The sequence below is a fragment of the Schistocerca serialis genome, chromosome 8 (assembly GCF_023864345.2).
Source record: "Schistocerca serialis cubense isolate TAMUIC-IGC-003099 chromosome 8, iqSchSeri2.2, whole genome shotgun sequence".
NCBI lineage: Eukaryota > Metazoa > Arthropoda > Insecta > Orthoptera > Acrididae > Schistocerca > Schistocerca serialis.
Window position 1 is genome coordinate 440,340,529 of NC_064645.1, and position 27,853 is coordinate 440,368,381.

Genomic DNA, 27,853 nt, shown 5'->3' on the forward strand with positions numbered 1-27,853 from the left:
ATACTGTATAGGGCACTTCGGCATATCAAGAAATCTGGAGCTACTTGAACTAAAGTATTATTTGCTAAGACCCACTCTTTGAAATTCTTCAAAATAAATTTGTACAAAACTTTATCTGTAAATTTAAGACAACCCCTATATTAATTATTATATATTAATCCATCCACTATATATATATTAATCCATTCAGCATTGCAAAAAAGCTGACCTCAATAGCAATTGTTTAACCTGCAAATATAAGATTATCCCGTCTTTTTCAAATGATGAATTTGGGAGAAAACCTCATCTCATAATAGGCTACCTTCCTGTGTTAAAAATATGATTTGAACTGTTGTTATTCAGGTCAATAACATTCAAATAGCATTTATGGTCAACATTCTCACAAAATGTTATTTTCATGTAATTAAAGCTTAAAAGTCATTAAATATCAAGATTTGGTCATGTATTTGAAAATGCTGGGTTAGGGGCCTGATGCTATGGTGTGGTGACGTCACAGACTAAAGTTACAATGTTTTTACATCTTTTTTCTGCAAACAGTTTAGCTATTTAATAATGGAAAATGCAATTGCATCTTTTGAGTAACAACAGAAATGGAATTCTGTGAACGCTGATAGTGGGAAACACTGTGAAAGTTTATGTGTTTGTGCTGCACCCATTTACAGCGGCAATATGTGCAATGACGGACATTCTTTTCCCTGCTTCTTGCAACATCATTAAACTCGTCTACAAAACTCACTTAAAACTGAGGAATTGTAGAACTTTTGCAAATGGGCCACTATTTAAAAACTAGACTGTCGACTATCACTCATGAGATATGACGCAAAGCACAATAAAATTATTCTTGGCAAACCTTAGTGCTGATTTCCTATACAGAAGACACCCAAGCAGAGGTATTGGTCTGACGAGGCGTTCAATGCTGCAACGGATAGCACATCTGACTACGGATAATGAGGTCGAACGTTCAAGTCCCTGAAGGGTCAGTTATTTCTAAAAGTTTTACACAAAATACGAAAATAGCATTAGCAAGAACAGATCGTAGTAGATGTTTCAATGATAGGAGTATGATATATGTAGCTTCACATTAATCTTACTCTGAGAAATGGACAACAGAGGATAAATACATTTCCTTTGTGAACAAACAATTCACTTTTTTTGGAAAGCATTACTTGTAGTGAGGATATCACCATACGCCCACAATACAACGAGGTGTATGACAATGAGTTTTTCTATATAAAAAGATATAAAGCATGTACACCATGCAGGTAGCACAAACTTAAGGTCTGTGATGTTTGGGAGTGTAAAATAACGTCAATGCTAAAACAGACTTACTTCATCTTCACACAAGATGAAACTTTACAAGTTTACAAAACTGCGATCCTAGCTGGACAGTATGAAGATAAAAAATATTGTTTCTAGTAAAGTACAAAGACAAACATCAAGCACTCATGTAAATACCTCAAAGTTAAAGAACAAAAGATTGAAATAGTAAAAGAATTCAAATATCTCTGAGAATGGATTAGTTGGAATGCTGGGGAAAGCAAAGCAATGTAATCTAGAATAAGCAAACTTGAATTGGCCTTCCAACTACAAAAAAATACATACAACAAAAAATCCCTATCATGGGGGTCCAAAATTACACATTACAAGACAGTGATTAAGCCAGAAGCACTGTATGCAGTAGAAACACTAAACATGAATTTCAAAGGCCAAATGGAGAAACTTGAGCTAAAGTAAAGAAAAATTTTAAGAAAAATTCTAGGACCAAAATTTCAAGACAATAAGATTATAAACTTCAAAAATGAAACTCTCTACAAGAAAATTGAAAACTTTCAGATACTATGCAAAAAGGAGGATAAATTTTTATGGTCATCTCGGAATCAATTCCAACAGATTAACCAAACAAATCTGACTTTTTCCGTAACCGCAAAATGAAACCCAACTTGTTTAAAGAAACTGAGAAAGACCTAGTAGAATGAAAGATTTCAGAAAATTCACTTATCGATCGAACAGCTAAATTAATTACTAAAGATGAAAACCTAAGGTTCCAAGACAAATCTACACGAAAGTCAAACCCTTCATCTCGGAAGAAGAGAGGAAAAGAAGATCAGAAAGAATGAAGAAATACTGGGCCCTAAGAAAAGAACACACAAAGAAATGATTGATCCAGCATGCCCCAAAGAGGGTGAAATGAAAGAAGAAGAAGAAAGTACAAAGTGTATGGTCACATTAATTACAAAATATCTTTTTGAAGGTGACGTGTGAATAACAACTGCAAATTTAAGTGCATGTAAACAACAAGGAAAACACAATAATATTCTGTTTCCGATTGGTCTGATGAAATTTTGTGATTGTGATTACATTATCACATAAGACGAATGTCGAGTAGTTTTATAAATAAATGAAAATATTCTTCCAGGTTGGAGTCAAACCAGCAATTTATGGACATCATCTTGTAAAATTTGACACTCTACCAATCTCTCACATTCTCTGGAACATTCAAACTTTTTCGGGAGTTATTACAGATGTGTTTGTAAATTATGGTACTACGCACCATTTGTAACCATTTTTATGCAATGTAAATTCCAAAACATGACATTACTGTGAATAGCTTTATGGCAGTAGGAGCAGCGAGATAGCCAGTGACATCACGGGCATCATATGACTGGAATGGAGTGTTTTATTGAGCTTTCGAATTATCTGACTCATTTTCATTTTTATAAATGCATACTGACATTCAAGAGGAAAGCATGTTAGGGGGATAAAATAATGTAATTAATCATTTAACAAAATTTCCAGAAAACAGTCAAATACCCTACTGGGTAAATATAGTAAAATTTCAAATTAACTGAAAATTGATAAAAAATAAAAATCCTCTAACATCCTAGCCCTACAACCTCTCTCATTAGACATCTGCAAAGGAACGCCCATCTAAACAATTTTATCTCATCTTTCTCCTAGGCTTCGACTGTCTATCGTCCCGCCCAGAAACGAAGAACATCTCTCACCTCTCCTTCATCTCCCCCCTTCTAAAGTACATCGACATTGTAGCTTAAGACAGAATCCACTTGGACAAAAGGATTCCAGTCTGCTTTTTAATCTTGCCAGATGGAGTGAGTGCACCATAGTGAGTGCACAAGCCCCTTCTAAAGGCCAATTGGAATAATGTTTTGCAATTTTCTGAGGCAGTCTTTTAATGGCTTGTTTATGCAGATAAGCAGCGACCTTATTTTTGGTGGAGGTCTAAGTCCAGGAATGTGGCCGACTGGGCAGAGGGGGACTACGTGAAGTGGATGACAAGAGAAAATGTTGAGGTCGTAAAGGAATGGTGTCCTGGCCCTAGGTCCAGATCACTAATATGTTATAAATTAATATGTTACAAATTAACTTAACCAGACATGGACTTTGGGAGGCCAGGAAGGTTTCCTTTAGATCACCCATAAACACACTGGCACTGGAAGATGCCGTGTAACTGCACCTCTCATGGTTCCAACCATACTTTCAACTTTCATCCATTTCCAGCACACTAGCCATCTATAGTACCTGCCTTTTGACAGCTGCCATCTCTTCCACAGGGGGGGAAACCATCTCACTCCCATATAGTCTGGCCCCCTGTGGACAGCAGGTGGACAGCGTATCTGCACTGATAAGCACTATTCCTCAAACGCAGTCTGCAAACGTTTTCCCGTGCCTTATCCTCACGCTCTCCTAATCCTTCCACCAGTTCCAAGAACCTGCTGCAAAGGAGCACCTACTTATCACTCAATACCATGCCAGGCTGGAGCAACTGAGCAATTTGATTATCTATCACCATGGTGGAAATAAGGGACCATCCTATCTATGATCCTTAAGTGGTATTTCACTGTTCACCCAGGCTCCACAACATCTTGCTCCATCCTTATGTCCTCTCACTCCCAACACTTTGCGCTTTGCCATAGGCATCATATCCCTAAGTAAGAGCCAAGTGCAAGACTTACCTGATTCACCTGCCCAACACAGCCTACTCTAGTCCTGGCACAGGCTTATCCTATCCTATCAGAGACAGGACCCCACCAATGAAAGCAGCCATGTCAAATAGTAACTCTTCTGCAATTTCTGCACAGCTTTTTATGTGGCCTTGACAATCAGCCAACTGCTCACCCAAATGAATGTCAACTGCCATTCTGCAGCCAAGAGCAGACCTGACCACCTAGTGGCGGAACACACTGCTCAGCACAATAGACTATATCCATGGCTGGTTCATAGAGTGTCATTTGGATCCTTCCCCCAGACCAGCTTTTCTGAACTACGCAAATAGGAACTATCCTCCAAGCACATCCTTCATTCCCATAATCCTCCTAGCCTCAATCTCAATGAATCTGTTGCACCCTCACCCTACACTTAAAATGTAGGTGCACGGGTGCTCTAGCTCACTGAGACACACCCCTCCCCTCCAATCTACCAACTGAACTCCAGTCCCGGCAACGAAACCAAGCAAAGTTTTCATTCTTTTTTGTGTTCCTGATGACAACTCAATGCTTCTAGTATTCATTGCTTATGTTTATATTATTTAAATAATAAAAAATCATTTACACAATGGCCACCATTTTTCCCTAAGGCTGTATGCTTTAAGTTTCCGTAAGTTTTGAGGAATAGTCAAAAATTATAATTTTATCTTCTCCATAGAAACGGATAACAGGAAAGGCAAAAATGAAAGATGAACTAGTTAACGAGTGGACAGATGTGCAAAAATTAATTGCATCACATTGCAAAATTAGAAAGACAGTATTATATCTAAACTAGGATGCACAAGGTATAGTTTTAAGGGATCACATACCACAAATTTCTACAACACAAACTGAATGAGAAAATATACTGTGAGCATGACCACTACGCAAGAAAAAACAGAGGAAGCTTAACTCCAGAACATAATTCAATTACATATGAAGATTGAACACAAGGTTGAGACACAAAGAAATACAGCCATTTGTCCAATAACTATCTGACCACAATGTAAGTAAATGAATGTGCCTTGAAATCTACATACAAAGTCCTACCATGAAGGCAAGCATGCAAGGTATTTTACTGTATCGTAGTTTTGGTCCTGTTGTCTACAAAACGTCATTTGCATAAGACAATGGCCAAGTCAAGTTTTAAGTACACTTCTATAAGTAATTTCTAGGCACACTTGTTTAATTTTACAATAATATGCTTTATACACTAAGTAGTATATATAACACACCTCATAAATTTAAATATCCTTTAATGGAGTAAAAGCACTGATGCGGTAAATAAGACTTTAGAGATTTTCCAAAGGTTTTGACCTCAGTAATAGCTCTTATGTTTACCGTAAGGTTTTTTTATGAAGTTTAACACCCACGTGGAATGAACCTTTTGGCATAGACGTGTGTTGATTTGGGTTCTAAATAAATTTTTGCATTATCTAGTAAACCGATCATGTACATCGCAGTTTTTTTGCAGACTGCATCCTTACCTATTACATTTATTTTAAAGAATATAAGAGTATTCAAAAGGCATACACATGCTAATGGAGGAATACCAGATATCTTAAACAGAGGTTTGCAAGAGTCTCTAGTTTTGCATCTAAACAAGATTCTAATGGCACTTTTTTGTAATTTGAGAGTGCTATTAGCTGTCAAAGTTTCCCCAGAAAGTGACTCCATGTATAAAGTGAGAATGGAAGTAAGTATGGTATGCATTCGTTACTATTTTCTCATTACAGCACGATTTTATAGAGCAAAGAAAGTAACATGACTTGCTAAGTTCCACATTAAGATATTCAATATGCTTATTCCATTTTACATTGTTCTGCAGTTGAAGACCTAAGAATTTGGTTTCAGTAATATTACCAACTAGTCTGTCATTGATTGAAACCAATGGGGTAAACATGTCCTTGCTTGGAGCTTTGTTGAATTTTAGTGCAAACATTTCTTCCCCCATTTACATTTTATTAAAACCTTTCAAAAATTTGATTTATTGAAATTATGTGGAAAAAGAAATGATTTGGTTTAATAGCAAATTGTGACTGTGTAATAATTCATAATACTCAATAAGCATGTAGCACACACACACACACACACACACACACACACACACACACACACATTCACACATTCCAATATACAAAATTATTTTCAGCACTGTCACCTTCAGCAACTTTCGTGTCTATTTTTGTTTAACATACATTCACTGTCTTGAGTTAATCACCCACAGTTTAAAAATACGAATGCTACATCCTCGCTCAGCCCCAACCTCCAAGCTTATATTACACTTAATGTGGAACTGTTTCTTAAAAATAACACAAAAAATGACTCCCTAGACTGTTCCCAGTCTTACCTGAAACAGCCAGTTCCGAAGAGCAGATCTCCCATAACCACGAGCATGGCGCAACGTGTAACTGGTAGGAATAAGCCAGAGGCCAAGGTCAACAGCAAACCAAGCACGCTTATCATCATTTGTATGGCAGTTTAGGGCAGAGGTGTCACGGCTCAGTATATCCTCTAGACGTCCATACGGCAGGTTACGGCCATCTGATGAAGTCACAGTTACAAGTCCAAACTGTGCTGGGTTAACCCATTCTGGACTTGTCCTGTAAATATTCGCGTGATTATTGTGTGCCGAGGTTGTCAAAAACAAGATAAAGTTATAATTTCAGTATCTGTTCTCCCAACAAATTTCAAAAGCTCACTGAGCACAACATAATAGCAAATATATATCCAAAATAATGAAGACAGGCTGCAGATATTGAGGACATCACCTTAATGTGAGGATGGCAAAAATTTATTAAATTCATCAAAATTAAAAAACCAAGATACTTTCGTGTTACCACCACGAGGTTCTCAATTAAAGGTATCCGCTCTTAACTGAGACATGAATTATGTTCTTCATAATGACACTGCAATACCTGTATTTTGTAACATGTCAGTGATTTATTTTTTCCATATAGATTGTGAAAGTCTCCTACCTGTTACAAAATAAATTACAGTGTTTTAAGTCTGGTGCTCCCTTTCTCTTCCTCTCCAATTTTTGTGCAACAGGCTACAATTAAATTTAAACACAGTAAGGAAACTTAAGCTATGTGCTTTTCCCATAGCCCCTCCCTTGCAACTCCCCCCCACCCCCTCCACCACCACCAGTGCAGCTTGAAAGGCAGAGCTGCTTCTCAGAATACCCATAATGCGCGCACACACACAAAGTAGATGTGATGCTAAACTCTACGAGCACTCAGAATCCGATACAGCATTTAGTCTTTGTGTAAGTGCCTGTAGTAACACACTGTGTTGAGATGATGATGACAGTTGGTAACATGAAAATTGGTGTTGGTATGTTGGACTCAAGCAGCCATCTCCTTTATCTATGACCTGCAGAATCTAGAAGAAAAAGTTCTCCATTTTTCTTCTCTTTCACAGTGGTGTGTGTTTAGATGTTCTAAGAATGTGGCCTCATGTTTTTGTACTGTATCTCCAGAAACAGGTGAATTTTAGGACTTCTAACTGAAGTGTACCAACACTTATCAGTTTGTTCAAAATACAGTTATTGGATAGGTGAAGCTAAGCAAGTTAGTATCAAAGTTCCATTTTACAGGCAAGTTCCCCTTCAGGGGCGTTCCTGCCCATAGTTTCTCATGGATGCCAGTGTGTGTTCATGGTGAGGTACTAAATGAATTGGTTCACAATATTAGCTTCACACAGTTGCATCAGCAGTTAACTCATCAAAATATTTTAGTTATTACACCAATATTGGATATAATGCTGAAGAACCATTTAAGAAATACAACACACAAAAAACATGACAAAAAGACAATTTATTTTGCATGTAAATAACAGTAACTGTTTCACAGCAGCTATCTTGCCAAATATATTGCCAAAAGATATTATCAAATGACTACTGCTGCGAGAAAATGATTAGCCATCTCTATGCGGAAAATCATAAAATTAAGAATGAGTGAATGAATAGAAAGTTTCAGATATGACCTTTCTGAGGATGTAACTGAGCCATTATTTTGATCTTAGTTATTCCTGAAAAAATATTTTACCAAGCAATACTCGTACTTGACTTGTTTCCTTCATACGAACAAAGCAGAGAATTCAAATATGTATTTAACCCTATTATATTATAAGTATTATGAAAATTATAATTTCATGAAAACTGAAATCTAATGTGAATGTTCACAAAAAGTAAAAATCTTGCTAGCAGCAGCTGTTTGTGCGTGTCAATGACCTGGTTATTATGGAGAAAACACTTATCTAACATGTTAAGAAATGGGGTCGATTGAGAACTGGATCAAATTATGCAAATTTTTAACTAAGATATGAGCAATTAAACATGCTGGTATTTACAGTACACAGCCTTCAAACATGTTTATGAAACTATTTTTATCTAGGAAGTCTTTTTAAAATAATTCATGAACTATGCTGTGAAGCTTATACATCACGAATGGCTGAATTACATAGCCCAACTTACTTTGCATTAGTGCCAATCCAGTAGAAGAGGCCATTTTCATCAAAATCATGTTGCTGCAAGAATGTAATGCGCCCTTGTTCTTTAATACGTCGTACAAAAGAGAAACTTGTACGTTCATAGTCATACCACTGTTTAGCCACCATTTTCAGCAAGTAGCGCTCTAATTGCTGAACAGTTGCCAACGGTTCCATCTTGAGGCAGCGTCCTGTGCGATCTATCAATGATGATTCACCCGGAGCTTTCTCCAGTCTGAATCGAATACGCCTTGTGAGTATCTGCAAGAAGCATTGAAAACTTATCACTATCCATTCACAAAATGACAGAAATCAAAATTAGTTAGCAGGATGGGGTCAGATGTTCATGGTAACTTTTTGCAGACTATATAATGACCAGCACACACAATTTTATGACCAACTGAATTTTGGTGGCCAAAAGCTTACTTTTTGACAGTCTTTTTGTTGAGTCTGTCTGTGACTTGGCATCTCCATTGTATAGTGAGTAGCAACTATTCTTTTCATAATATTGTCATATTCCACCCAATACCACATTTTCCATTGTTTGGTTTTGTTTAAGGCTAAAGTAAAAAGATGAGCTAAGCACTTTGGGGGGGATTAAAATAGTCAACTTAATAAAACAGGGAGGAAGTAGTATAATACAGAATCTCTTAGTACGAGTATCACATCAATATCAAATACATAGATGTAGGCCCTATATGCCCTATGCTTGGCACAGCTTGGAAACTGTGAGGGATCACTAAACAGGACCTCTGAATGTCTGTCTATGTGTGTGCATTTGTAACTAAATTATTATGTAACTTCCGCGATCCATATGTTCTGTGTAAATAAATGTCTATGTTGACTGGTGTTGTTCAGTCATTTTATAATTTCTCCAGCAGAAAAACAGTTAAAAGCCAGTGGCCTTAAATCTGTAGCTGAAACTACCTGGTTGAATCTCTTTAAATTAGGTTCAGTTGTCATTCCACAGACCCCAATATGAGATGATTCTCGGGAGTGTGGAACATGTCAGAAAGTAGAACATAAAAAATAAACAAGATCTGAACATTAACACTCACTTCCCTGATCATTTGTTAGGAGATTGTCAAGAAATGTGAATACATTACAGTAAACTGGAAATATTAATAATTGTAGAATTAATACACTGTCAGAATGAAACATACTTATGCACTTTTAATGAATTTATCATACACAGAATATACCTAGTAATCTGACTGTTATGACCAAGTACTTTCAAAACTGAAACCTAACCAACATTTTTACTTCAGCTGGTCTAACAATCCCTGTTAAAATGCCTACCAAAAAGTCTTTCAAACTCCGTTTCAATTACGTTTCATCTGAATCCAAGTTTCTGATGGCTGCCGCTAATTTACTGAAAATGGGTGTTCCCGAACACTGGACACGTTTTTCGACCAAGGTATGTAATTTTAGTTCTATATGTAGATTGTTCTCATTCCTCACACATGACAAGACATACGACTGTTGTACCTCAACAGCAATTGTACAAGAAACAGTATGTTTTAACCATCATCACATCTCAAAAAATGAAGTTCTGCAATCAATGTGGTATGGAGATAGCAATGTGTACCATGCCTGTGCCCATGTACCTGCAACCAAACAAAAAAATTAATTACCTAACTATTTTTGAGGCGATAATTTGAACTTTATGAATGCACGCCACATACAACTTTAGCTGTTGCACTTGCAAACTAATTAAATCGTCATGATCTCGTTCACCAACAATTACGACACCACCTTCTCCTGACCTGGAAGCAAGTTCTCTCTACACAGTACGCAGATCATGCAGCATGTGTGGCAAAAGCAGCTGTGAAGTTTATCTGCACAATGAAGTATTATGTTCTCCAGTGTGACTTTATCAAATGACACAACCAGCAGTTAAGTGTTCCTGCACCATTGGTAAGGTAAAATTTCTTACCAACCCCCCCCCCCCCCCCCCCCCCCCCCCCCCCCCCCCCCCCCCGCCCGCCACACACACACACGTGTGCTCGAAATATTCTTATTTGTATGTTATTTCTCACTACACTTCCACTTGAAAAAACCTCTTCCAAAAATCCAATGTGTTATGAAACTCTGTGATATGTCAGTAAGCAACACAGTCTCAAGTTTTGCTGCTGTTTATTGGTTGGTTGATTGGTTTAAAGGCAGGAGAAGGGACCAGACTACGAGCTCATCGGTCCCCTAATAAAACAATGCCACAAGTGTGAGAATAAAACAGAAGAAGCATATAACACAAAACGGAAAGAAAGGAGAAGTCACAAGAACGAAAGGGAAGGCAACGAACACTAAAAGGAGTAAAAGAGGACAAGAAAACAACAGAGATGCTAGAAATAGAAGAGAGTAAAACATGAAAGCAGATTACAGTGGCTGGCCAACCACGAGAATAAAAAGGGAAAGCCAGCCACTCTGCAACACATTAAAACCTCCACTCTAAAAGCACTAGGGTAGAGGACACAGAAGGACAAAGTACATGCGCTAAAACCTATATAGAAATATAAAACCCACTGTCACGGACAACACGTAAAACAGGCATTGTCACCAAACACCGAAGGCAGGGTGCTGGGAAAGTGAAAAGTCTGCCACAGAGCGGCTAAAAGTGGGCAGTCCAGCAAGAGGTGGACGACTGTCATTTGGGAGCCATAGCGGCACTGAGGTGGGTCCTCGCAACGGAGTAGGTAACCATGCGTTAGCCACATATAGCCAATGCGGAGCCAGCAGAGGGCAACTGATTCCCTGCGAGAAGCTTGCATGGAAGACTTCCACACATTCATAGTCTCCTTAATGACACGCAGTTTGTTGTGCATGCTGTTATGCCATTCCATCTCCCAAAGCTGGAAAACCCTGTGGTGTAAGACAGAATGCAGGTCAGCTTCGGAGATGCCTATCTCCAGAAGCGGTTTCCACGTCACCTGTTTGGTCAGCCTGTCGGCAAATTCGTTTCCGGGGATTCCAACGTGTCCTGGGTTCCATACAAACACCACGGAGCGGCGGGACTGTTCCAGGGCATAGATGGACTCCTGAATGGACGCTACCAGAGGGTGGCGAAGGTAGCACTGGTTGATAGCTTGTAGGCTGCTCAATGAGTCAGTACACAGGAGAAATGACCCGCCAGGGCATGAGCGGATGTACTCAAGAGCACAAGATATGGCGCCAACTCTGCAATGAAAACACTGCAGCCAACTGGCAAGGAGTGCTGCTCAATATGTCCTCCATGAACATACGCAACGCCTTTGTGACAATCAGCCATTGAGCCGTCGGTGTAAACTGATTCAGAGCCCCGGAACACGTCAAGAATCAAGAGGAAGTGATAGTGGAGAGCGGCGAGGTTAACGGAGTCCTTAGGGCCATGCAAAATGTCCAGCCGAAGCTGCGGCCAAGGCGTACACCATGGAGGCCTACGTGAACGGACCACACATAGAGGTGGTAAAGGAAAGGACCCCAGTTCGGAGAGAAGGGATTGCACATGAACCACAATCATTAGCCCCAATCTGGTCTGTCGATGCGGGAGATGGACTGCCGCGGGCGGGAAAAGGAGATGGTAATTCAGGGGAATTATGAATATGTGCTGCATAACTGGTGACCAGTTGTGCACGTCTGATCTGCAGTGGAGGGGCACCAGCCTCCACCAGGAAACTGGCAATCGGACTCGTCCTAAAAGCTCCTGTCGCTCGAACCCCACAGTGGTGCACAGGTTCGAGTAAATGCAATGCCGAAGGCACTGCCGAACCATAAACCACACTCCCATAGTCAATTCGGAATTGGACAAGGGCTCTGTAGAGCTGCAGCAGCACCCCAATTGGTGTTGCTCAGGCAAAGGAGGGCACTGAGGTCCTGCCAGCACTTCTGCTTAAGCTGATGAAGATGAGGGAGCCAGGTCAATCGAGCATCGAAAACCAGTCCTAGGAATTGATATGTCTCCACTACAGTCAGTGGATCGTCATTAAGGTGAAGTGCAGGATCCGGATGGACGGTACGACGTCACCAGAAGTGCACGACACACAACTTTGCGGCTGAAAACTGGAAGCCGTTGGCTAGAGTCCATGATTGTGCCTTGTGGATGGCTCCCTGGAGGCGCTGCTCAGCAACAACAGCACTGGAGCAGCAGTATGAAATGTGGAAGTCATCTGCTTACAGAGAAGGTGAGACAGACGGCCCAACAGCTGCTGCTAGACCGTTAATGGCAACTAAAAATAGAGAGACACTCAATACAGAGCCCTGCGGGACTCCTTTCTCCTGGATATGGATGGAATTAAGGAGTCACCAAAATGGACACGGAAAGAACGGAACGACAGGAAGTTTTGGATACAAATCAGGAGTGGTCCCCGGAGACCCCACTCATACAATGTGGCAAGGACATTATGTCGCAAGTCATGTATGCTTTATGTAAGTCAATAAAGACGGCAATCAAGTGTTGCCGTCTGGAAAAGGCTATCCAGATGGCAGACTCGATGGACACAACATTATCAGTGGTAGAGCGACCCTGGTGGAAGCTGCCCTGACAGAGCCAGCAAGCCATGTGACTCCAGGACCCAACCCAATTGCCGACATACCATACGTTCCAGCAGCTTACAAATGGATCTGAGCACTATGGGACTTAACATCTGAGGTCATCACTCCAGCAGCTTACAAAGAACGTTGGAGAGGCTGATGAGCCGATAGCTATCCATATCAAGCAGGTTTTTATCGGGTTTGATCACCAGAATGACAGTGCTCTCCCACCACAGGGATGGAAAGATGCCATCACACCAGAGCCAGTTGAAGATGACAAGAAGATGTCGCTTGTAGTCAGATGAGAAATGTTTAATCATCTGGCTGTGGATGCGATCAGGTCCAGGAACTGTGTCGGGGCAATGTGCGAGGGCACTAAGGAGCTTCCACTCTGTAAATGGGGCATTATAGGATTCACTGCAGCATGTACTGAATGAGAGGACATTCCCATCCAGCTGCCGTTTGAGTGTGCGAAAGGCTGGGAGGTAATTCTCCGATGCAGAGGCTCGAGCAAAGTGCTCAGCAATCACATTTGCGACAGTACATAACTTGCCATTTATTGTAACACCGGAGACAGCTTTTGGGGCCTGGTACCCGAAAAGACGTTTGATCTTTGCCCAGACTTGGGAAGGTGATGTATGGCCTCCAATGGTGGAGACATATCTCTCCCAACACTCCTCCTTCCATTGTTTGATAAGGTAGCAAACATGGGCACGGAGCCGTTTAAAAGCTATGAGGTGCTCTAGAGAAGGGTGTCGCTGTAGAGCTCACCGACGCTCCTTAATTGCTTCAGCGACTTCTGGTGACCACCAAGGGACTGTCTTATGCTTCGGGCAGCCTAAAGAGCGAGGGATCGCATTTTCTGCCACAGAAACAATTGTGCTTGTCGCCTGCTCAACCATCACATCGATGTTACCTTGTGGGGGAGATTCAGTGGTGACAGCAGAGGTGAAAGTTCCCCAGTCCATCTTGTTCAAAGCCCATCTGGGCAGGCATCCGTGAGCCGGATGCTGGGGCAGTGACAGGAAGATGGGGAAGTGGTCACTACCATACAGGTCGTCATGTGCTCTCCAGTGGATGAACGTCCCCGATGGTTGGAGGAGTGTTGCTCCCAAAGTAGGTGGTGCAAGAGCAGCAGGGAGGGAAATGCCCTCCACCATCAAGGGAGCAGGTGTAGTCTTCCAGCTCTGAGAGGTGACCTGGGTTGGCGGAGCTGATGGTGCCACAACTGTTGTAGCAGCGGCGTACGACGATGTCGTACGCAGAGGGTGCAGGGATTCAAATTTTCTCTTAGCCTCAGTGTAGATCATTCAGTCCAGGGTCTTGTACTCCATGATTTTCGCTTCTTTCTGGAGAATCCTGCAGTCAGGCGAGAAAGGCAAATGGTGCTCTCCGCAGCTGACACAGATGGGAGGCAAAGCACATGGAGTATTGGGATGTGATGGGTGTCCACAATCTCGGCACGTGGCACTGGAAGTACAGCGGGATGACATATGGTCGAACTTCCAGCACTTAAAGCCCCGCATCGGGGGAGGGATATAGGGCTTTACATCACAGCGGTAGACCATCACCTTGACCTTCTCGGCCAATGTATCACCCTCAAAGGTCAAGATGAAGGCACCGGTGGCAACCTGGACATGCCGGACAAAATGTACACCTTGTCGCTCTATATATGATACCCTGAACCAAATTTAAGCTCTTACGGGGCATGATGGTTACAGAAACATCACCCAGCTTCTCACAAGTGAGTAACTCCTGTGACTGGGCAGAGGATGCTGTTTTGATCAAGACTGACCCAGATCACATTTTGGAAAAGCCCTCCACCTCCCCGAACTTGTCCTCTAAATTCTCAACAAAAAATGAGGCTTCATCGTCATGAAAGATTACCCATCAGCTCTCGAACATACAAGGTACCAGGGCAAATAAGATCCGCTGCCATCCTTAGCCTGACATTCCTCCCATGGTGTTACCAGGGAGGGGAACGATTTGGGGTCATACTTCTGTGCGTTGAATTGAGCTCATGATCCCTTAGAGACTGCTGGTGTTTCACCACCAGCAAGAGATGGTGGACTATGCTTCATCGCCTGTAATCCACCCTGATGCCATCTACTCCAACCAGGCGCCCTCCCGACGGGCGCCACCCAGCCGCAGCAAAGGCCACCTGGCAGGATGGCCATTGCCAGGAATCCCGATGCCCCAGGGGGATGGGCATCTACCCCTTGCATACGTGGGGAGTTAACGGCGCAGGCATCAGCAGAGCGATCCCTGTGTGATCAGGCGGCTACAACCATCAGGGTACATGGCGGCCCCACCACAACGGACTGGCATCCGTGCTGGATATCAGGCGCAAAGAAGTCCACGTTCATCATCAATGCAGAAATTGACACTGCATAGTGTGTGGTGGAAAATATACCCAGGAAGGTGTCCTCACCCAAGAGATGGAGAATGGGCAGGACTGCAATGCGACAACAAGAAAGAGGGCTAAAGATCTCAACGCGCAATGGACATAATGCACCTTGTAAGGCACCCTTCCCCAATTGGCTCGCTCTTCGGGAAAATTTTGACGAATGGAGGTCAAACCATCACATAAAGGCCGAAACGTGTGAAACTCCTTTTAGTTGCCTCATACAACAGGCAGGAACACCTCGGGCCTATTCTAACCCCTGGACCCACAGGTTGGGGGGGGGGGGGGGGGGGGTTATTGAGTAATAGACATTTCTTCCACTTTGTTTGTCACCTTTCTCAATTACTCACGAAATGTCAGTATCAGAGCAATTATTTGTAACTCTTTATGAAGTAAAATGGTGATACTTTTTCAAATGAACCATAATCCTTTTGGTTACTGTGAAGACGCATTACATGCCTTCAAATTACAGTTACACATATAGGAGCACTTGCTCATGGCCTGCAGAATATTTTTTTGGTAGCATACTGAGAACCAATTTGATCCCACTAAAAGACAGGAAAATAATCATCAGCCCAAGCACAGCATCACTCACTGGATAACCCAAACATAACCCATGTGCAGTAGCTGCTTCTATATCTATACCACCATTCAATCACCTGCGTAACATGTGGCTCACCTTGAGAAACCATTTCTTACAGGGCTACTTACCATACACTATTCCACTATAACACAGAAGAGTGTTCCTGAAGCATGCACAGAGCTTTCAGTCTATAGTGAAGAATTGCTCCCTGGTCAGAGAACCTATGTCTTCAACGGTGTTCCTATTTCACCTTTCCTGATGTTGTCCACCCAGTTTCCATTGCGCAAATGTGTGTGTCTTTACTGATCTCTTGGAAACCAAGAAAGAAATTCCTTGTTATAATGACTACCCATTCACTTGGATATAGCGTCCACCCGCTACCATTTAATTTTAATTACAGTCACAATTATAACTTTTACTTGTCTGTCCCCTTATCCATTTGTTTGTTTTCCAGTCTCTCGCAATTATTCTAAAAAGGGCAGGGGAAGGGGGCAGCAGGCGGTAGATACATGGAAAGAATATGTTGCACCTCAAGTGGGACAATGTATCCGAGTGATTTTGGTGAAGTATGTTAACTCAACAATCTTATTCCATGAGCCTCATCATGAAAGGAAGCCTTCAAGGAAGTGGAATGAGACAAGTTATATGTAAACATGAAGAAGCAACCACTGCAAGGTACTTCTGTGAAGTATACTAACAATTTATTGTAAGTACCGCTAATTTACTCACCGTAAGAACTATGTGAAGCACTTTAAAATATTTTTATGGATGTCCAAAAGCTAAACTAAGAGCAAAACTGTTCTTATGTGCCCATTTACTGAGTATTGTCTCAATTGAGGAGCATTTTTTCAAAACTCTGCAAACATAAAAATGTAGATCTTTGAGGAAACACCTTTTTAAAGTATCATATCAAAATACTAATTATGTAAACAAGATAATTTAACAGTTACACAGCTTTTGCAGGCGTGATTCTGACATTGTGTTTGACTTTTCTAAAATTTTCATTGTTTCTTTCATAATAGAGGAATGAAATTTCCCAGATTTTCAAAAGTCAATAAATGCAAGATGAAGTTAAAAGTTTTGTCTATACATATTCAAACTAATTTTTTCCGTTTCTTTTTTATTTTTAACATTTATTACATTAGAAGGTACTTTACTGTTCATTTTGTATAGAAATACTATAATGCACCACGATATTACACTCCAATATCATATTTTCCATAAATGTTTGACAGGCAGACGTGGAAAATAGCAACAAACACTTCTGAAATATAACAGAAAACACTGGGTGCAACAACACTAAAGTGGAAATCTACTGCTCACTTTCAACAATGTCCTTATAAAAATCTTCTTCTCCTTCTGGTACATTAAAATGCCTAAGACCAGTTTTTCTTTTCCTTGCTGGCCACATTCTCCTTTACCAAGGTGGCTGCTTGCCTCACTTCCTGGCTGCTGTTTCTGCATTTCTGTACCTCAACCTCTCCTGAGCTTCCATTATAAGTGTCCGATACTGACAAAAATACTCTGTATCAGACTTTTTGCCATCACTCACTGAGCTGTTATTTTGAAATGCATCTTAGATCATAGAGCTTTTAGTGTACTGTACCTGATATCCTTTGTCTCCCAAACTTTAGCAGCTTGATGAAGCCATATTGTTCCAGCACTTTATAGTACTCAGTTGGTTAAAGAATACTTCCTTTTCCTGTAGTCTTTAGCCCTCTACCAAACACTCCGTCATTGCTACAGCCATGACCAAAAATAGGGAAATAATGTATCAGCTTATTAAATTTTTTGCTTTCGTCCACAAAGGTCATTAGTGCACACGAAATTACTGTAACTGTTTTGACTGGTACAAGACTCAGAAAATAACCAAATTTGGACTATTTTCTGGCTGGGGTGCCTCAAGGTTTTTGGGAAAACTTAATAGAGCAAATGCTACTTAGTTACATACTTTCTGTCCTCCTGTTTCAAGCTAAGTATAAAAAGCAGTCCTTTCATTTGTCTGTGCTCAAGAATGAACTGTAATGTAGAAACTGTATAGACAATCCTGGCTTGAGTAGGATACTTCGACAGAGAGCTTTCATTTTAGCTGATTCTGTTTTATATCTAACTATACTGTAACCACATTTGTGTTTTCCTCCTCCATTATTGCACTGAACTTTCTTTGCACACAGTTTGTGGAAGCTGTGATTTGTTGTTAATTGATTCGTTTTTTCCAGCTCTTGGTCCTTTTGAGAGTGTTTTTGGACATCTCTGATGATGTTTCAAATGTTGCGGTACATACAGGTGCTGTCTAGCCATGTTTTTTCTCATGCTGTATTCTTCCTTTTTGCTTCTTTACTGATGCTCCTTCGTCCTGAAAAACCTTGCTCGAACTGAGCAATAATCAGAAAATTTTGTTGTATAAACAACTAATTTACTTCTGATGTTGGCAATGGTGGCAAGTGCTTGTCTACAGTTTATTTTCTATTTTTCTGCAGAATACTCTCCCATTATCATTGTCAGCAACATCCTAGAAAGTTATTTTCCCTTTAAGTCTCTCAGGAGCCCCACACAGTTTGCATTTATTGACTTTTGCTTTAAGTGGCCGAGACCAAATATCAAGTGTTTTACAAAAAATCTTTGTTTTCAACGCCCTGTAACCGTAAATATTGGCTTTTGACAAAACTGTTTCAACAGGTTATGCATGGTACCAAGATTGATTTTTAACTACAAAAACTAAATTTTGAAAAACGGGTCATTTGTTGACTTTCGGAGGGGGAAAAAAGGAAAATGCTCCTCAATCACATATCTTTACTCTGGCCGCTGTTTGAATTCCATCCAGAACTTTCCAGTGCAGTAATAATAAAGGTGGTTCAGGCGCATTCCACTAATATGTATTCTTCCTCTTTTTGTTACAACCATTTTCTTCTCAGTTTACGGATTGGAAAGCTGCTTGAAACAGTTTTAATGGTATGGGATATCTCTGCCCAATTATTCCTTCAACTCTGAACTTCCCACAAATCTTAAGACATCTAGAGGAAGATATTAGAAAACTAATGAACACACACATCAGTGCTCTTAGGTTCAATGAACGCTTTGCTCTTCAAGGATATTAGTACAGACTGTTTAAGATGAATCAAAAGTTTTGCTCAAAAACATACGAATCCCAGGTAAATCAGCAATTATACTCACTGCTCCATTATATAACTTTGTTCATGAGTCAAAGACAGTTCACTGTACAAAGTTTGATCCATCCAAGTTTGATGACAACAGAAAAGAGAAAAATATGTGAAGCTGTTAACACTGTATGCTACAACACTGAGATACAGAATAGTAAGTTGTTTCAACAAAAAAGGAGAAATAATATTTTTCTGTCAATAGAGAAGTGCAGCTACTAGACTTACAGATGCACAACAACCAATATCAATAACACATAGGTTCAGCTTTTCCTGGAAACCATTGAGTGTTCGAAATTTTTCCTTAAGTGGATCACTTTCCTGGATGTTCCCTGAAGATATCCAGCAAGAGATCTGCTTAAAGAAAAATTACAAATGTTTTCAGGAAATGTCAAAGCTGGAGACAGGGAAGGTGTGGACTCTAGAGAAAAGACCAACACTGGAAACGAATGCACGAGAATTGGAGGGGGGTGGGGGGGAGCAGTTAAAGCTCAGAAAGAGAGACAGTTGAACTGATGTGGTCCCTAGTCGATCAAAATGGAGAGAGAAGGGCAATAATCAAAAGTTTGTTTCCATAAGGAAATAGAAATACTATTTTTTGTCAACAGAGAGACCCAGCTACTAGACTTATAGTTGTACAATTACTAATATCAATAATATTGTAAAGTTAGGCAGAAAAAGTTCAGTTTATGATTGTACAGTAAAAATTTTAAATAGGGGGGAAAAAATTTCAATCTGAAACTGTGGAGGGCCTCGGAAGCCCGATATTAACAGAATTACACTTAGTTAAAACATGGAGTGCGACACTGTTTTCACGCTTTATACAAATACTACATTACTAATAATTCCAGAAGAAAAAGCTCATCTGCTTTCCACCAGGAATAACAACTGGTATTAACATAATCACAAAAACTGAAATTTAAAGACGTTGCAGTTATTACTACCTTTATGTCAAATATTCTGTCAATTTTAAGTTTTATTTGACTACATGATGTAGCGCCAAGCTAAGCTAAATTTCTTCACAAAAGCACTTGTGGCCAAACTAAAACAATGGTGGAAAGCTATCTCATAGCACCGCATGTTTGCTTGGGCCAATACCAATTTTCTACCAACTTTATACTTTGTCCAGCAAAACTGTACAGCTGTCAAGTCTTATTCTATTCTCCTCCCACCTCTTTTTTCTTTTTCTTCTTCTTTTTTTTTATTTATTTATTTTTTATTGGTCTATAGCAAAATGTTTCAATGGAAGTGATACTATAGGGCTGGTAAACCACATTTGAGTCACCTGATGTTAATCAATTAATTCCTTTTCCAAATATTCTGTTCACTTTGCCGAAGTGAGTAACCAACTGACAAGTACACAAATTTTAATTAGAATGCTTAGCTTGGAAACTTGAATGAGGACATTTCTAAGGAAGAAAACCGGCAGTCTGCAAAAGCAAATACATACTCCAAGATACTTTCAGGAAAAATTGAAATAATGGGATTTATATCACTTACCTGCAGCCCGTATCCTGAGCCAGGATTATCATAGAGATAAATGGGCAATTTCTCTATTGATTCGAGAACGGCAACCAACTTGTGCACCAGGACAGACACTGAATTCACACCTGAATCTTTGTCCTAATAATAAAAGAGGAACATATGAAACCGTTTCAATTAATTTCAACAAAAATATATTATTCAAATGTAATCAATTACAGTCATGTTTTTTCCCCTAGATCCTAATGCTGAAATTAGAAAGCCTTGAAAATAAACAATAAAAATAAACTTCCATCTCAGAGGAGAAGTGTGAAAACTCACTTTTGCAACAAAAATTATAATCAACAAAATTTTTAATGTTTCACAACACATTAGCTGCTCAATAATTATTATTATTTTCCTTGGTGCATTACAGGGAAAGTCACTAGGAGTAAAACTAAAGTTTTAAGGACAATGATAAAATCTGATCCACTTTAAAACTATTACCCTATTACCCACACCATAAGAAACCATGGTTTTTTTTCTATTTTTTCATCAAAAGGAAAGTCTCATGGACTAATCTGTTGTTTCCAGACTTGTAGCTAAACACACAATTTTTAATAAGACTGAAGAAGCAAGCTTATTTACCTATAAATGGTGGCAGTAATCATCGTAACACTATGAATATTAACATTTTTATTCTAATTCTTCACCATCAGGTGATAACCTGAGGGGAAAGGGGCAAAAATGAAACAGTTATGCTCAGAATACAGTAAATACAGTAGAGCACCAATCATCTGAATAATGATCAAATGACACACAAGTTAACCGAAAGTGTTCCAGACAGCAAATTTAACATTGTGTATGCACCTTGAAGTTCTGCTGGCATTGGACTGGCTCCATTCTGGGCTGGCCAATCTGGCATTTTACCACTTACTGCCAACCAATACACTGATAGTAACTTAGCAATTTTCAAAATTCGAAGAATGCAATCAGGAAAATATTGAAGACTGGCTTGAGTGCAATAGTGTTGAACCCGACTATCAAGTACTGGCAGATGAGGAAATAACTGTCAGTGTCATCGACGACAGACAACCGTCAGTGTCATCGACGACAGACACCTGTCGGTTTCATCGATGACAGACACCCTACAGTTGTGGTGGTGCAAATATCTCTATAGCAATGCCTCAGTATTGTCCCAGCACTGTAGACGGCAACTGTTTCTGCCTGCAGCTGTCGGCATTTCACAGTTGAAAGCTGGCAACAGTGCTACAAGCTGTCAGGGATCTACTTACACTGTCTTGACTAAAGGAGAACAACCGTGCTGTGAACAGTCCATCCAGTGGGGATGCCTTGAGACAGCTGTGAACTGGTTTCACAAGAAGAAAAACCAGATGCTGTTCTGTTGCTGTCTTTGAAACATTAGCGAGATTTAGCAGTAGAAAAGTGTCTCAGCTCTGAAACAAATACGTATTAAACTGGTGCCCTCTTTTTAATGGTCATCTGCAATTTTCAAACCATTTATGCAGTGTTCAAAACTGGCTCTGAGCACTATGGGACTTAACTTCTGAGGTCATCAGCCCCTTAGGACTTAGAACTACTTAAACCTAAATAACCTAAGGACAACACACATCCATGCCCGTGCAGGATTCGAACCCGCGACCGTAGCGTTTATGCGGTGTTATTTGTAAGATGTGGTATACAAAACATATATTTACAGGTTTGTGTTAAACTCAGTGTTTGTTTGTTTGTTTCAAATTTCTATGAATACTAGTTTAGTACGTTTTTGTAAATGATGGATAACCTGAAAAATCCGATTCTTTTAAATAACCAATGCTCTACAGTACTCCTGTCAGTGGGAAGATGAATCAAGCAATGTAGGAAATAGACAAACTTTGACGTTAGCAATGCTGAAAAGAGAAAAAATAATGAAAGGCAATGATGAAAATGGAAGGGAGAGAGAGAAAAAAATGGCTTGGAGCAAGAAGTGCGGGCACAAAATAAGAAGAGCATGCCAACAATGAATCATTTACAAACTGACTACACCATCACAATGAAACCTTTTTCTTGTATCTTATACTTTCGCGGTATTAAATATATTGGAGCACACATTAATAAAGGTTTTGCTTTGTTTTCATCTTATTTTCATTATGTGATGTCAAATGCCTGTGAGATGGCGTATTAATGAGTAATCAATGATAGCTCCACCTTAACTAATTCCAAACTCTCCATAACAAAACAATATAGGGGTCAATTAGGCTATGCTTTGACGACTGGCAACTGTTTCTAATGCACTGTGTTGCTGCAAAATACAGATCTGCAAATATTATATGTAACTGATTTCCTTAATGTCATATATTGACATTTGATCTGGAATGTAAAGGTCTGACTACTTTTGCTGTAAATGCAAAATTTTTGTCAAATGCTTTACAAATGGATGTAGGACAACAGGTTTGCCATTTTCACACACTAGGTGTGTCTTATCCAACATTCCACACCTGAGGTACATAGGCGCATTTGTGCACAATAGAGAAGTTTCCTCTCACAACCCCCCCCCCCCCCCCCCCCCACACACACACACACACACACACACACACACACACACACACACACACACACACACACACACACTTAAGTTTTAGGAAGCTCTTAAGTCAGGCAAATAATGGAGGAAGGTAGTGGTAGTACGTGGTGGTGTTGGATGGAGGATATTGTAGGAGGAGATGGAAATATCCCACAAGAAGCATTATAGGAATGGGTATGTGCGATGACAGGTCCTGGCAGCCCAACAGGAGGAGGCCATCAGATTCTGTATTGTCTTCACTGAGATAATTATACATGGACGGCTAGCTCAGCTATGAATTGTATTTTATTATTCAGGTTTACTCTTATCTACACACTTAACATTTATCTTAATGCATGTGTACCTGAAAACACCGTTTAAAAACTCGGATACGCTGCTTCTGCAGGCGTGCTGTGGTGCGCGAGTGCTGGCCCTGATCCCAGTAACTTGTAGCTAAAAGTTGCAATAGCGCCTGAACAAGGCCCGACGAGTGCAACTCGTAGGCTGACACCAGACCTTCTTCCTGCAGAAGAGCTGTCAGTTCACCCAGAGCAGAACGGAGATTATCACGCCACGCATCGCCACCACGCATGTGCTGTAATTTGAAAGAATGGCAATAATTACAGAACAACACACTGAAACAGTAAACTACAAAGAAGGAAAAGCACTAACTCCGGTGGAGCTGTATAACCACAAATAAATAATCAGAAATTCCGAGTAGCTTAGGCTTTTTTCTCGTACATGTAAAACGCATGTGCATTCACCCTGCAACTACTGTTTATGAGTGGTTGTCTATCACATGAATGTTTCGGGAATGCATAAGAGATGTTAAGACACACGAGCCAAAGAGAGGGCAGGGAAGTACTGAGAAGTAAAAGAAAGGTTGCTCTCATTGTCTTTTCACAGTTTCTCATCCTCAGACAATTATCTTGTCACTATGGAAATTACATCAAGCACAGCAATGACCTTTCCACAATGGAACACAACCTATCCTAACATAATTGACATCAACTATATCTTCTGCTTCCTTATCTTCCACAACAATCACAATCCAACCCATAATTATTTCTTATTTGAAGGTGAAGTTCCCAAACAAATTCTATAAACTGCTTTTAATGGCTGACCCAACATTTTCTCCAATACTTCCTCACCTCCTCCTGCCCTAGATGTCTTCCCTGTTCTCAACGAGCGAAAACGCACCCCCACCTGCTACATGGGCAACTGTCGAACAGAGAGAGAGAGAGTGTGTGTGTGTGTGTGTGTGTGTGTGTGTGTGTGTGTGTCTCCCCTTGTTTTTTGTACCTACTATGGAAGTTGTGTAAGGAAAAAAAAAAAAAAACCACCAGAGAGAAAACAAACAAGACAGAACTAAAATAATAAGTAGGTTTTATCTGATGTAAAGGAAATATACGGAAAATGATTTAACAAAACTTACAAAATAAGAATCAGGCAATTCTGAACAAAGCTGATGTCACATAGTACACCTAATGGGATGCAAAATATACAGTGAAATCCCACTTTTACAGGATACCTCTCGCATTTTCGCACTTTATGTATGGCATATGTACATAACAGGGATCAAAAGACTTGTCAGGGACTTGTTTATTATCTAATAAAAACTGCTGGTGTAACTGATAACTGTCTCGGAAGTAGGAATGTTTGACTCCATTTCATATGTCATAATCAATGTTTTTGAAAGCTTGCAGCTGTCATTCATTATTTAAATAATGAAATACTGCAGTATTTATTTATTTTCATGCTCAGCATGACAGCACAACACTATTCGAGGATTTTTTCTGATTGTCAAATGCAAATACGTACACAAGTATTTTGTGTGGTGTTTGAATATATGTAATTCTGCTTCTCGCACACTGTAGCCATCTTTCCGAGGTGGTCAGGTGCTGTGCTTCCTTGGTTATGTAGAAAACCACACACATGCAAATAATCACTCACATTGTTTGCTTGTGTAACATCACAAAAAATACATACGTAAATACTGCATTTGACAACGAAAATAAGTTCTCGAAACGAGTTTTGCACAGCAGAAAAAAAGATATGTAACTGGTGCTGTGTTTAAACTAAAAACATTTGAGCAATGCAAAGTGAATGACGGTGTCAACTAGCACTACAAGTGGCCAAACCCCAAAACACGCTAAATATGGTTCGACACAATCACAGCAATCACCAAACTGTGTTTGCGCAGTGGAGACAGTTAAGAAATGGTTGTGATTGGTCACTATATCTTCATTCAAACAAACTGAGTTACTCCTATCAGCCACCACGCCAAGTAGAGCTTGGCAGCAGCAGGAGATGCAGCATGAATTGTTCCAACTTTTACATGGTCAGCAGTTAAAATCCGCTGTGTAGAGTGCCCTGGTGTCAAGAAACTTAACCACGTTATATTTGTTAACACTACTGGATGGCCAGCATCATGCCAGTGTCATTTTTTCTCCATGAAATTTTTTTTTGTAATGTGTAAATCGGGGGGAAAATTATAAATATGTTGAAGCAAAATCAGTTGTAAATGAACACTGTGGGAATAGGAAATTTGACGGTAAGGATAAAAAATGTCGTAAACGGCAGAAAAATGTTAATTCCGGGAACGTAAAAGCAGGTTGATACTGTATACAGAATGGTGACTGACCTAAATTTAGGTACATGGATAACCAAAGCATAAGCAGTTTTCATACACAAGGGAAGCATTAGCAATTTTTTCTGCTTGTGAGATTTCATTAGTACACTCAATGTAGGCTTACCTGTTTCTGACATGCTAGCTCAATTTGAGCCACAATGTTCCCAAGCTTTGCAACTACTCCTCTGGGCTGTGCCTGAGCTGCCTTGAAATACTTGTCATAGATTTCTTGGGCCTGAACTTTCACCTGGAGGGGAAAAAAAACCACTTGCTTAACAAAATTCATATATCGCCAACGCGCACGCGCACAGGTGCACACATGTAGCTGCTGTAACTGCAGCAATTCATGATCTCCTTCCAGGCACTAGTACATAGTTCACAACCACACTGCACTGGATAAAATTTACCCTGATCTATGGCAACAACACTGGTGTATCATCTCTCTGCAATCAGCCACAATAACCTAACTATCACAGCGTCGGATGCAGGTCATTTACACTATTCACTACTGGTATTTCTAAACAATCAGTGTTAATTCTACAAACTGAAGATAATATTACTTTCCTTTTATGATATTATGCCAAATGCAATACTAAAAATTAATAGTAATTAACTCACAAAACTGTGTTATGAAGTATTGGCTGCAAAACCACATACAAATTCTCAAGCAAATTTAGTTCTGATTAGATATTTTTTCGTGGGCAGCAAAAGAGTGGGAACTGAAAACATATTTTGCACAAAAGAATGACTGCAGCTAACTGTTAACTATGCCAAAACAGGTCTCTGAAGGTCCAAAAGTACTGACCGACACGGTATCAGTAATTACAGTATTAACATACCTTCTGCTTCATAGCTTCCATCTTTGATCGTAGCCGTTTTCCTCGCTTTCCTGTCCATCCTGCAGCAAATTCTGGACCAAGTGAAGTTTCAGCAGTGAATGAATGTTTCGTACCACGATTTGATTCAAAAATAAAACCGGGTAGATCTTCACGCAAAATAGTTGTTTGCTGGAACAATTAAAAAACCACACACTTCACATGAAAAATATACTCTAAATGAAATAAATATTTACATATGATATTCACAAATACTCTGCAGTTTTATATTAAATCCTCAATACTGAAGTGACAAAAAATAACTTCATAATAGTATATATACAACTGCTAGCTCTTTGGTCAACCTAAGAAGAAATGGATTACTAATATTTGTATCTTTACTAAACATAAACACATTCCTGTTAAAAGCTTCATGTTTGTGAAAGTATTAATGTTAAATTGCTTTTCCACTATTTTCTATTCTCACAGTACTCATACAAGTGGATTATTTTCTGACACTTTGTCCTTGACCATATATTTTGAAGTTTCTGGGATCAATGTGAGAGGCAGGGTTCGTGACTGATGTGTGATTATAATGAGAAAGACTTCTTTGTCAATGTTCCTCCAATTCCCTTCCACCCTTTCACCATCCAACCTTCAGAACATACACAACTTGTTATAAGTTTGCTCCCAGCTCCATGACAAAAGACCTACTGTAAATTCATACTTAAGGCTTGCTCTACGTTTCACCTCTGCCACCTTCCACTCCAATCCTGTAGCGGTCACCTCTTAGGTTAGTCACCTTAACAAGCAGCACAATTATTGACTCCTATAAATTACAGTGGCAAATTAGGATCACCCACATAACACTGAGCAGACTGGAGTAAACAAAGGACCTCAAGGATTAAGCAATGCAGATTATGACAACATAAATACATACCTGCTGGCCATCAGAATTATGTATATGAAGCTCTCCCTCTTTTCGTGAGGACAATGCCCAGTTCCCTACTACTAGTCGAGCCGGCCCAGCATGCGTCAAAACTGGTTGGCTCGGGGTATTGGGCTTCACTTGGGATCGAGCACGCTGCAGTTTCTCAAGAAATTCCCCTCGATTCTCTGTGGACACAAGAGATAATTATCATCTAATTATTCTCTCTCTTTAGCATTCCAGGTGCATAATAGTTTCTATATGTGTGTGTGTGTGTGTGTGTGTGTGTGTGTGTGTGTGTGTGTGTGTGAGGAGGGGGGGGGGGGGGC

General features: G+C 40.0%; 1 protein-coding gene across 7 annotated transcripts in view; it reads right to left on the reverse strand.

Annotated features, from left to right (window-relative positions):
* Nucleotides 1-27,853, reverse strand: part of LOC126416771 (E3 ubiquitin-protein ligase HECTD1) — a 327,326-nt gene that overhangs the window by 153,773 nt on the left and 145,700 nt on the right. For all 7 annotated transcript variants that reach the window (XM_050084626.1, XM_050084625.1, XM_050084627.1 and 4 more), the window contains 7 exons: nucleotides 27,537-27,712; nucleotides 26,621-26,788; nucleotides 25,906-26,028; nucleotides 23,514-23,744; nucleotides 20,626-20,748; nucleotides 8,461-8,735; nucleotides 6,334-6,586 (listed from right to left, as the gene is read on the reverse strand). In XM_050084626.1, coding sequence (XP_049940583.1) covers nucleotides 6,334-6,586; nucleotides 8,461-8,735; nucleotides 20,626-20,748; nucleotides 23,514-23,744; nucleotides 25,906-26,028; nucleotides 26,621-26,788; nucleotides 27,537-27,712 — 1,349 coding nt within the window. The remainder of the gene's footprint in view (nucleotides 1-6,333; nucleotides 6,587-8,460; nucleotides 8,736-20,625; nucleotides 20,749-23,513; nucleotides 23,745-25,905; nucleotides 26,029-26,620; nucleotides 26,789-27,536; nucleotides 27,713-27,853) is intronic.